Genomic DNA, 12,935 nt, shown 5'->3' on the forward strand with positions numbered 1-12,935 from the left:
AAAATTATGGATTTCTGAATGAAGGTTTGAAAATGCACAAGAAACTTGAGTCTGCCAGAAACAAATTGCTTCAGTCTTGAACATATTTTAGTTGTCAAATTGAGTAGATCTTGATTAGGACGTGTCCATTTCTACACGTTTTCCTCTTTTGGTTTACATGATGTTGATTCAGAGTAAATTTACTGTCAACCAAGCTGTTTGTTTCTGACGGGGAAGAATCTCCTAGCAGACAGTAAAACCCTGTTACTTTCTCAGGTCTCAGCAAAACGTTTCCAGCGCCGGTGGATGGAGGACCGCCGGTGTTTCCTTCTCTCTCTCCTTTCTACCCAGATGGCAGCGTAGCTACTCAGCCTCAGCTCTTATCTTTGAAGACTGCTCAAGTCTGCACATCAGAAATACCTGCTGCTGCTGCTGCTGTCTTACTCCCACAGAAGGCAGGCAGTGTGCATGTCAGTAACACTGAGCCAAGGATGTCTCTGCATCAGTGCCACAGCAGGGGGGCCTGTCAGCTCGTATGTGTGCACAGAATTAGTATTGTGCAATGTGTGTGTACAGCTGATCCGTGACAGGCCGACTGTGACGGGCTCTAATAGCTCTCCAACACATCCGTCTGAACACGCTGCTGCTCGTCGTGTGCGTGTTGCCTCTGTCCGTTTTATCTGTGACTCTGTTATCGCCTTTGAGTCTTCTCCTCCTCTGCCAACAGCGCCGGAGCCAGACAGATTAAGAGGGAAGTTGGCCAAGTAATGGTATTGATGGGAAGTTCTGCTCCTGGTGCAACTCTGCTCAGATATTTGACAAACACGGAGCGGCCAGATTAACGTCGGTCAACGATCTGAGGACGGCCAGTCATTGGGAAACATTCGTGCATCTTGTTTGTGTGGAATGGTCAGATGTGGATCAACCTTTAATGTTTTGGTGCAATAATTCTTCCAAAAGCAGAGAAAGAAACCTAAACATCGAGAGACGTGAAAAGAGATGTTTAGGAATGAAAAAATGTGAGATAAATCTGTAAATGATCCAGTTTTTACCAGCTGCTGCCTGTGAATGACTCACCAGTCTGTAGAAGCAGCATTAGCAGAAGAACTCAGTCATTTTCTGACTGAACCCAACATGACTTCAGTTCTCTGAGGTCTGCAGACTTGTGTTTCTGCACTGCTGTCTTCAGGCTCAGCCTTGTTTGCTCTATCTAAGTTGTCCCTTGAGTTCAGGGTATAAACCTTCATTTCACTGCTTTGAATATGACTTGCACATTTATTTGCCTTTAAAATCTGAGCGAGACTCATTTTAGCTGGCGATGTGTTGCCTGGAAGATGATAAACAGTGGCTGTCCATATTTTATTTATCAAACAAAAACAAATTGTCATTTTTGCCAATTCTTACTGATGATTCTTTAGACCCGTTTTCCTCATGAGAACGTTAAAAACCTTAGCATTGATGGTTCTTTTAGACCATGTAGAGCAATAATCCAGTCTAGCTTTTTCCAGAGGAGAACTAGCTCAGGTAAAAATGACCTTCCAGTTAATGCCTCTAACATTTCATTCATCTGTTCACTACGGTTTGGATCAGTTCTCCACTCATCATCTCTAAACACTCTAGTTGGAACAACCAACTCATAACCTAAACGCCCTTTGGAAACAGTCTGAGCAGCAGAAATGAAAGCTGCCTCCAGTCTTCCTCATCTCTGCTCTCAGTGGAAACAGCCAATCAACAGCATGGAAAAGAAGTGGCACTTCAGGATTGGATGCTTTACAAACACCAGCAGGTAGGATTGTGTCTTCTGAAGCATCTGTGAATAGGCGAGAGGGAAACCGGACCCGGGCTGCACAGTGGCGCAGTTGGTAGAGCTGTTGCCTTGCAGCAAGAAGGTTCTGGGTTCGATTCCCAGCCTGGGGTCTTTCTGCATAGAGTTTGCATGTTCTCCCTGTGCATGGTGGGTTTTCTCCAGGTACTCCTGTTTCCTCCCACAATCCAAAAACATGACTGTCAGGTTAATTGGCCTCTCCAAATTGCCCCTGTGTGTGCATGGTTGTGTGTCCTGTGTGTCTCTGTGTTGCCCTGCGACAGACTGGCGACCTGTCCAGGGTGACCCCGCCCCTCGCCCGAAACGTTGGCTGGAGATGGGCACCAGCACCCCTCCCGACCCCACTGAGGGAAAAAGGGTGCAAGAAAATGGATGGAAACCGGACCCCCTCAGTATAGGAGTCCACTATACTGAGAAATCTTCTCAATAAAATCTAATTGATTTAAATTTATTATCCCTCCTTTGCCAACTTCACAGCTGTTACAAGTTGTCTGTGGTGATCTGCTGATTCGGTTTCTCCAAATAAATCCTTTGCTTCCTGGCCGACCGTCTCTGCTAATGTCTCATAATGACATCATTCCAGAAGGTTCTGTCTTCCCTTCAGGTTCAAGTTTGCAAGTCTAAGTTGTTCAGCCATGTAATTAAAGGAAAGATTTTCTGCTGGAGGTATTTATAAAGAAGTGATACATCCTGTTGTAAACTGTATTAACTACTGTAGAGTCTTCAGGACGTCTGAGCATCACATGTCAGGTTCTGATTTCTGGGTGAAGTTTATGAACACCTGGGAAGACGGGCAGCCATCTTTAATGTTTTTTACTTTTGAATTATTTCTATTTTTCTATTTTGATAATCGGTTTGTAAATGGTCCTGCAGCCTTCACCAGATGTTGCTTTTGATCAGCACATTGGTGCAACTTTAGCATTTATATAAATGAACACATTTAGTTAGAACTGGCAGCATATTGTTGCTACACTGTGCTTCAGACTATTTTACACATTTTTCATTAAGTAATGGTAGCAAAATGTGTTTGTGTACTTTTATATGCTTGAGGTTGGATTCAAATAATTTCTGAATCAGGTTGTTAATTGTCCTGATGTAGGAGGATGTTAATTGTTATTAATCGTAAATAGAAGTTGTATTTGTTGTTGTTTTGTTTGCAGAGCTAAAGCTCAATTTTTTCCTCATAAATTGTGACTCAGTTAAAATATCTTTGTGTAAATTCAGTTGAAAATCTTATTTTTTTCTTTTATCAATCTCAAGAATAGAGAGAATATCTTCTGTCACTTATGTTAAAGGAACGACTCCATGACTGAAACGTGTGTGTGTGTGTGTGTGTGTGTGTGCGTGTGTGTGTGTGTGTGTGTGTGTGTGTGTGTGTGTTTACTCACAGCTCAGTCTGAAGCTCCTGCCTGTCGCTTCGACTGCAAGAAAGCAATTTTTGCTCACAAACGGTTGAATTCCCCAGGAGGTTCTCTGTTAGCAAGCTTACAAACATGAAAATGATGAGTGACGGCAGCCAATATTGGGGTCATCAAACGTGCAACACAGACTCAAATAATCAGCTAAATGCCAGACGTGTCCTCGCAGTGGAGGAAGCTGGCAGAGAAGGTCGGACACAGGAGGCCAAGGCCTCAGACGGCGACGGGTGATCCAATCAGACGAGGTAAAAACGTGGAGGGAACGCTGGGTTTTTGGAAAATAAGTGTTTTCTTTCTTTATTTGAATGATTAGCTTTTGTTTTCACGTAGATGCTACTTACTGCGATGAACAATCACATCCTTTAGAGAGGCGATGGAACAAGCTGAGATGAACACATCACTTTATTCTCATTGGATTTATATCTTAAAATATTTGTTTACCTGCCTCAGATTACAAAAATATATATTACAAATCAGATTTTTAGAGCTAAGCCCTGTTACAAGTTGTCCATTTATACTCTGCAACATGTAACAAGCGTGTTACTAGGAGTAAAGATGTGCAGTTTAACCCTTGTGACACTCACACTGTCTATGTTCATCTTTTAAACAGTCTAACTTATTTCCACAGCCAATCAGAGCGTCATGTAGCATTGCACTTAAGCTTTCTACATTTTCTTTCAAATACTTTAGATGCAGCTGTGAAAATATCCCCAAATAGGTTTTTGTTCTGCAGATAATTCGGAGTCATATTCTGCAAACGAATCCACAAATCGGTGAATCTGTGAACCCTGAACTGTGACAGGTTGACTGCACTGTGGATTTGAATCAAAGAGGTAAAGTTTAGTCCCGACATTTTAAAGGACAACAGACAAAAGTATAGTTGTTCCAGAGGTTCCTACATTAACGTTCTTTAAGACAAAAAGCTTTCGGTCTTTCTGGGACAAACCAAACAAGGTTTGACTTTAGTCCAGTTGCTACAAATTGTAGATGCTACGTTGTTTTTTTTTTTTTTTATATCATTTGTCTCACAGGGACAATGTGTAAACAGATTCTTTTCAAAAAGATGTTTTACAGCTACTGTTCACACCAAACATTCAGATCCGTTTACACAACACTTCAGTACAACAGTTAGAATGAGTACATCACTTTACCTTACAAATAATAACCATAGCTAATGTTGACGGTGCTGGTTTGCTAATAATTTCTAACACTTTGTGATAAATCATTTCAGGATATGTGGGAGGGTTTCGCCTTCTTTGATGCTCCGTATAAAAAGGCCGTCTGAGCTTCTTTGATGTAACATGAAGTCATCAGGTGATTTAGACCTGCAGGACATAATTGTCTTAGAGTAGAGCTGCACCAATCTGCTCTGTGTTATTTAGAACCTTAAAGAGTAAATTATCAAAACATGTTATATTTACGGGCTGCACTGTGGTGCAGTTGGTAGAGCTGTTGCCTTGCAGCAAGAAGGTTCTGGGTTCGATTCCCGGCCTGGGGTCTTTCTGCATGGAGTCTCCATGTTCTCCCTGTGCATGGTGGGTTTTCTCCTGGTACTCCGGTTTCCTCCCACAGTCCAAAAACATGACTGTCAGGTTAATTGGCCTCTCCAAATTGCCCCTAGGTGTGAGTGTGTGTGTGCATGGTTGTTTGTCCTGTGTGTCTCTGTGTTGCCCTGCGACAGACTGGTGACCTGTCCAGGGTGACCCTGCCTCTCGCCTGGAACGTTAGCTGGAGATGGGCACCAGCAACCCACCTGACCCCACTGAGGGACAAGGGTGAAAGAAAATGGATGGATGGATGGATGTTATATTTACAAAGAATCTGACAATGACGACGCCTTACAGGTTTCTTTTTAAACCGGTTTATAAAAGGATTTTAATGGTTTTAATCTTGAGGGACCAAAAAGAAATGCAGCGATTAATGAGAAACAATTAATGAGAAACGATCAGTGGATCTCAGTGAATCAGTGCAGGAAGACGGAGCCCATGTCTCTGATCTTTTCTTTTTTAGCTCCAACCCTGAAAACTCCTCTGGACTTTCTGCAGATCCAGTGAATATATGGCTCCCTATTTGAGCCGCAAAGTAACTTCTTTTCCTTATTACATGTGTAAGGTGATCATCTGCAGGGTGGGTAACACCTTTGGCAGAATAATCATTTTAATGAGGGACCCTGACAAGACCAGTTATATGAATCCACCTTCATAGTAAGAGTAAAAATAACTTTTTGATATAAATTGGAGTCAAACAGCCACATTCAGCTGCATATTTGATCTTCTCTAAATGAGTAGGAGATTTGTATCCTCAGTTAACTGAGCCAAATCAAATAGTTGTGTAAATAAAGCTGACACTTCGTGGTGCACTCCTCCAATTATAGCTTTATTCATTCTGTGATGAGTTTGCTTACAGAAGGGAGAAAACAATCCCCTTAATTTATCACAAAGCCTTTTTCATCAGGATACACACAGTGAGAGCCTCCTGAGTCTGGAAGACGGAGCCGGAATATTTATGTTGAAATGGGATTTAGAGCTGAGGAAATGCTGCTCTCTGACCAAAAGAAATCAAATTAAACTTTATCTGGTAATTGAGGATGAACAGATCTGGTGCAACCCTTCGATTAAACCTCATCTCCACTCTACATCCATCTGTCTTCAGAGAAAGTATTTATGTCACACCATGCATCCAGATTTATGCAGCTTAAACAGCTGTGCAATATGAAGTTAAACCAATATTAATATGGGAAACAAAACAAAATTGCCACATTCAAAATGTACTAAAATATAACATACAAATGTCTTCATTTAGTTTAGATTCATTTGTTTTCCAGATCCGCTCTGTCGGGACGTGATGACATAATAAGAGTTATTATTATATGAGCTTATAGTGTTTCTCACTTCAATCAATCAATCAATCGATCAAATTTAATTTGTATAGCACATTTCAGCAGCAAGGCATTTCAAAGTGATTTACATAATTAAAATAAAAACAGAAATAATCAGTGAGAAAGAGAGAGATTTAAAAAAAATAAAAAAACAAAATAAAAATAAAAACAAAAAAACATTACATCATTAAAACGTCGAAAAGAAAGAAGAAGAAATTAAAAACAYTAAAGACATAAAAACATGGAAGACATCAAAACCCACTCTAACCCTAATTTAGCCATAAGTAACTCTAACCAGGAGGGTTTTAAGTTGAGATTTAAAGGCACCCAGTGTTTCAGGTGTTTTACAGTTTTCTGGAAGTTTGTTCCAAATCTGTGGTGCATAGAAGCTGAATGCTGCTTCTTCTCGTCTGGTTCTGGTTCTGGGGATGCAGAGCAGAACCAGAACCAGAAGATCTGAGGGGTCTAGACGGTTGGTACAGCAATAACAGATCTTTAAGGTATTGTGGTGCTAAACCGTTCAGTGATTTATAAACTAACATCAGTATTTTAAAGTCTGTTCTCTGAGTGTAGGGACTTTAAAACTGGTGTTATGTCTCTATCTTCCTGGTTTTAGTGAGAACCCGAGCAGCAGCGTTCTGCTTCTGTTCTGCTTGCTTCACTTTCTGCAGCTCTAGAGAAGATAAGTACGAGTTGCATCAGACCTAAACTCTGATCATCTGCAGTGGTGATGCGTTCAGGCACGACTACAGTGTTGGAAAATGATGACGTCATTGTGCAGAAAGGCTAATGATCATCAAAGCAACAGAAAGTAAAAAAGGCAGGTAGATGGATTGATTAAAGGTGGTGAATACGAAGCACATGATGGTCATGATGATTTAAAGTTTGAGGATCTTTGCAAGGATCCAAAAAGAGATCTGTGAGGAATCCCACATGCTGATACACCGTGATTAAAAATGTTGATAAACTTCAGACGTTTTAATTTGAATATATTTTAGTTTGCTCTCTGAATCTGTTCAACGCTTGAATTAAAATGCAGAGAATGGACACTTAAAACCTCATATTTTTATGCAGGAATCCCTTAATAATGTTCAATTTCAACTGTTTGCTTTACTGCACAAACATAGATGTACTTCACAAAAAGCCTTCAGACACATTTCAGGTGCTTCCAGATGAATCTGAAGCAGGATTAAGTTTAATTAGTCTGTACCTAAATATTTACTGTGTATTATTACTAGTATGACTTTCAGTTTAACCAACATTTCTAATATTCTTTTATCACAAAAGGAAACGGCTAACAGGCATACGGATGTGGATCTGAAGTGTGTGCATATTTTGAAAACTAGTCTTTACATCAGAAGTTTTCTTCCTGCTTGTGAACCTGAAATGTTTTTATTTTAATCTGGAAACTTTTGATATTGATCAAGAGTTCAACGTATAAAAAGCTTTTCAGGCTTCATTAAGCTACAGATTCACACACAAGGAGAAATATTTCTGGTTGATGCTTTTCACCCTCTACTTTATAAATAAATTACAGAAATTAAAGCAAATCTTCAACGTCAAACAGGGTTTAAAGCTGAACATCCCTCAAACTTTGAGTTTCTTAATGAAACCTCATGAAACATGAAGTTTCACAAAAATGTTGGATGTTTGTAAAATCTCATGCATGATGTTTACTAAAAAGTAAAAGTTCCTCCTGTGGCGTTTGGGGTGAAATGAGCCAATCAGAAGCTGCGGTGCAGTTTGCTGCAGGATTCCACTTTGGCCCACCTAAAGCTAATGACGCTGTGCGATTTAAAACAGCTGCTTGCTCACTACTCCGTAAAGCAGATGGTTGGAACGCCCACCCAGATGGTGGAAATGACAGGATAATTGCCTTCCAAACAGTGAACAGTGGTGGCAAACGCACAAACCAGCATCACCACCGACTTTATTCACACGCCAAACTAAATGCTGCTGTTGTGTTAAAGCAACATTTCAACCAACAGCTTCACAGCAAGTATCGGTTTAGCTTCCACACAATTCGTTTCATTTCATATTCTGAGATATCCAGGTGGTTCTTTACAGTAGAAAACTATAATTCAAAGTATTTACCACATTTTATTAGTAAAGTTGAGTTTATCCACTTGTGACTCCATATTGTTGCTGTTTAGTTGCATCATGTTTGTTCAGCTCATCGTGGAAACAGAACTTTTAATCAGACAGGAAACATCAAGACTTTAGTGTTCAAACTAATATTTTATCATGTTATTACAATACACGTATTTATTACATTATAACTAGCATTTCACATACATATATAAACCATATTGTAATAACATGTTGCACAATAAAGCTTTTATAGTTTAGTTTACAGCATCATGATGCTGATGACGGGCTGGGTTAGTGGTTCTGCTTGGACTGAGCCATGGAGGGACGGTGCTGCTGTTAATCAGCCGTTTGGACCGTACCGTCATTATCATGTGAACGCCGAGAAGGAAGCGTGGTTCTGAACTGGAGGAGGAACCGGCTGACCCGATCCGATCAGCCGGATCGGTCAGCGGGACGAGGGAAGATCTGTGGACTCAAACCTGAGCAGCAGGTCGTCGGGTCGCATCATCAGACGTCAACCTGGATCCAAACAGGGTTCAATGTCTTCTTAGAGCATGAAATGCTTTATGTTATATTGTTTAAACATGAAAAGTATTGTTAAGTATAATGTTCTTTTGCCTGGGTGGCTGCTCTGCTGTTACCATGGTTACCTCAGGTGCAGATTTGACTGATTCCTTTTACATTTATGGTATTTTAGGTTGTTTTGAAAACAGGATGATGATTAAACAGGCCTGCAGTAAATGTAAGACAAATATTCTCAGAAGAAAAAGTAATTAGACGTTGGATTTGTTTTTTCATGTCCCAGAATGAGACCGGCAGTGAAATGACGTTATGTTTACTTTGTGCATGGAGAATGAAAAATAAAAACACGGACCATCTCACGTGGTTTCTTGTGCTTTTTTTTTTTTTTTTTAATTTACAGCATCAGCAAAACAATTTTAGGATGCATTTAAGGGAAAACAGATTCTGCTACTGCATATTTACAAATCATCCATTTATGCTACATATAAGATCTGTGGAGAAGCAAAACTAAACCATTTTATAATAAATTCACTCATTTAAAACCCACTATCTGCCCCTTACCCCAGATATTTGATACAGTCACAAGAACAAAAATACATTTACGTCATTTTCAGTCATATTGAGCACAAATAACCCATAATCAATTGGAATAAGGGCAATTTAAATGTAGGTTTACCAACCTAAGTGGCTTTTTACAGACTTCCTACAATATTTCTGTTAAGGCAAACATGAGTGTAACTTCACTGACGAGCCACAACATTGGTTGAACACAAGATATCAGTTCAGGTTGAAGAAACACAACATTGCTCACACTAGAAATACCACAACGAAATAATCATAACACATTTCTAACATTAGAATCGTGTTTCGTTTTCTAAATTATAATCCCAGTGAAATGAAAGGAGCTTTAACTGGAGGAGAAATCAGTTGTACCCACTGAGCAACACTGAAGTTACTGCAGCTCTATAAGATACTGCATGGAAACATGAGCATGGCACTGAAAATCAGACCAAACATGACAGTTACTGATGCACAATGTTCAGTCTAACATTCAGGTTTGGCAAATAACAAAGAGCCAATTTACTACCATTTGACAGAAATCAGTTATTCTGACCAAAACCAGCACATGTTTTATTTGTACAAAATATCCTAATTTTATAAACAAAGCTCAACTTTTGTTGGATTATGTTGCCAAACCTTGTTACGCCCAACTGATGAGGTTCCTCATGATCAAACACAAAACTGATACATTGAATCTGAGACATCAGCCAATCAAAATGTGCTAATTTGCTGAGTCACTTTGGAAAATAAGCTGTAGGACAACAGAAGGAGAGTCCAGCTATGTACAGGACGGATTCAGAGCCTTCAGGCCACAATGTCCAGAAGACGATATTTAAATGGAGAGGAGAAAATGAGCTGGGAGACCAAAATGGTGTTTGGACAAGAAAATATGGAAAAATGTGACAAAACAGAAAAAAACCCACATGGACATGGATAAAGAGAGGAACTCTAATGAGACGAAGACGAGAAAATTGACAAGATTAACGGACAGCTGGAGAATTAAAACTTCAAAATAACAAGACAGGGAATAACTGGACAACAGGAGCGATTCTCCAGCAGGAAGCGTCTTCGTTCTACTGAGGAAGAGCCTTCAGGATCACGTTCACCTCTTCAGCCACGGTCGTCAACGCAAATTCAAACTGATCCTGCAGGAGAAACAGGAGAGGAAGTGAAAAATAGCGACATGGAGCTGAAGACGTGTGGGAGTTCCTGCAGGAATTATCGATCCCGGCTCGACAACGCCGCAACGTTTTCTGATTCCTGACCTAGTTACCGTATTGTTCCGTCAGCAAAGACGATGTGGATTTCTATTTTTATTTTTTAAAGTACTCCATTGTCGTGACTGTGGCCCCTGGAGTTTAGAGTCTCGGTCATAATTGGACCCGAGGTTGTGAGCGCTGAAGCCGGGGCTGCGGACCGAACGGTGGGTGGGGAGGCGACGACACACTTCGCTCAGGCCGCGGGCTTTAATACGGCCACGATCAATACAGCAGATGTTCTGCACACATTCTTGGCTTTCTTTTTAATTATGTTCTCATATCAGCCAGTAATTGTTTTCACAGCAGCCTGGAGTCACTCCGTGTACAATGTGGCGAGGAATGAGTTCATTTTAGGAGAAATGTCCAACACAGAGCAGGCGGGTCATTCACAGGTTGGCTTTTCACAAACTACTGAGCGTTTATTTCTCAGGTAGCTGATTCTGGTTTGAAGAGACTCTAGCAACATAAAAGTCTGACTTGACTTTTTAGCAGCTGCTGTAATAAACAGATCTTGACAGTTTTTGTTTTATCACCAGTTTTAATTTTAACAGACTGAATTGGAACTGATTGTGTAAAAAAAAAAAGACCTTTTTGTCTTGAGAAAAGACTAAATTTATTTAACAGGAATTTATGCAACCGAACTGCACAAATTCCTGTTAAAATGCCAAGATGTTTAGCATGAAAAATGAGATCATGATTATTTGTTTGTGATGTCCAAACAACTGAAAACCTAACCGGCTGCAAACTGGTAGGAAAGTATAAATAATGGGTCAAAATCCAAAGCTTTCAGTCATTTTCAAGCCAATAGAAACACAATATATCTGCAAACATCAGTGTGATCAATTTGTTGGACTTTTTCATCAGTATTTCCTCTAAAGTTCACCAAGAGGATGGTAAATCATAAATATGATGTTATGTCAGTTTTACCAAGTTGGCCAAAGACTAACTGTCCTTCATCCAACCATCGTCTTCAATGCATAAACCTATTAATCAAAACTGCATTTATTTTGCATGTTTGTTCAGGCTCATTTCATCGTGAAATCGTGTCTATTTTTATTTTTTCTTTGTTTTTTTTCTCATTCATGCACTTTGAGCTTCATCGCAGAAACCAAAGCTAAAACCGGTGCACTTCAACAACTTGTTGGATTTCGTGTCGATTCTTTAAACCTATTAGTTCATGTGTGCGGCGACATCTTTCCCAGTAGTCAGGCGAGACATTAGGGAGTTTGGAGAAGAGCAGACGTCCTGGTCTCAGGTGTGTTACCTTGGTCTGGACCATTCCTGGCCTCTGGTCCCGCAGGTGCTCCAGAGTGGCTGCAATATCAATCTCCTTGGCACCTGTCAGACACACAAACAAAACCAGACACATGAAAAATGATGCCGCGCTGAGCTGAACGTGCAGGGAAGACGATCCGGCCAAGATCTGTCAAAAAATATGACGTTTACAACAGATTTTTTTCTTAAAGCAAAAAGAAAACGCAGTCAAGCTTTTCGCTCAAACCCCCCTTGAGATGTTTTGTTTGGATGGAAAAAAAAAATGTGACAAAAGAAGCCGTCAGCAGCCGTCCTTGAGGTGCATCATAGTCTGATGATGAGCTGACACAACAGAGCCTCGCCACTCCTTAGTGTCAACGCTCACAGCCCTGTTACAAGAAATAGTCCCGTCTTCAGGGTGAACAAAAAAGTTTTTAGCCTTCATTGCTCTACAGTCAAAGTTCTTATTCCTGAATTAAATGATACCTGCTGGGTAATTTCCCAGAGGGACATTTATCTGGTGGTATCATAGATCAAATCAAATTATATTTTATTGCTTTGTAAACCCAGTTGCTAAAGTAAAACTTGGGTCTTTGGAGTCCGTGGAGCCAATCGTCTGCTGTTAGTCTGAGGAAAACAGTTTCATAGTTTAGGTTTTCTGAGAAAGAAGCAGAATAATCTGAAGCACAGAAATGTTTCCTAAAAGTTACTTTTGGTGATGAGTTTTAACAGAATCAGTCATTCTGCTCAGAAATGTCGATTGTTGTAACGATGTGGTTTATAAAAACAATAGAGGCTCCACTGGTTTGCTATTACTTAGGTTTTGTCAGGAATGCCAAGATTTTTTTTTTTGTTTATTTCAATGGTAACTTTAAAATGTTAGTATTCAAAATTGTTCTATTGATTTTGTCTAATTAATTCAGTTTACTTTTACCATTTCTAATGGTTTAGTTTCTTCCCAGCTATTTGAACTTTGTTGCTCTTTATTTTTAATGAGAATAACTGAATAAAAGAAGCACATTTCAAGTGGTTGTATTTTTTTTTCTTTAGTTTGTGGTTTAGTAAGTTAAAGTAATCATTGTTGCGGTCAGTGACCTGTAGGGGGCGCTCCTCATGGGCTTGTTCTTTCACTTGTTCACATTTGGTTT

General features: G+C 39.9%; 1 protein-coding gene across 1 annotated transcript in view; it reads right to left on the reverse strand.

The window, feature by feature from the left end:
- Nucleotides 1-9,074: 9,074 nt before the first annotated feature.
- The window catches only part of LOC103479949 (receptor-type tyrosine-protein phosphatase N2-like), a 30,531-nt gene continuing 26,670 nt past the window's right edge, over nt 9,075-12,935 (reverse strand). The window contains exons 8-9 of the mRNA XM_017309955.1: nt 11,798-11,871; nt 9,075-10,419 (exon numbers count right to left, since the gene is read on the reverse strand). Coding sequence (XP_017165444.1) covers nt 10,348-10,419; nt 11,798-11,871 — 146 coding nt within the window. The 3' untranslated portion in view covers nt 9,075-10,347. The remainder of the gene's footprint in view (nt 10,420-11,797; nt 11,872-12,935) is intronic.

Source organism: Poecilia reticulata, linkage group LG17, assembly GCF_000633615.1.
Source record: "Poecilia reticulata strain Guanapo linkage group LG17, Guppy_female_1.0+MT, whole genome shotgun sequence".
NCBI lineage: Eukaryota > Metazoa > Chordata > Actinopteri > Cyprinodontiformes > Poeciliidae > Poecilia > Poecilia reticulata.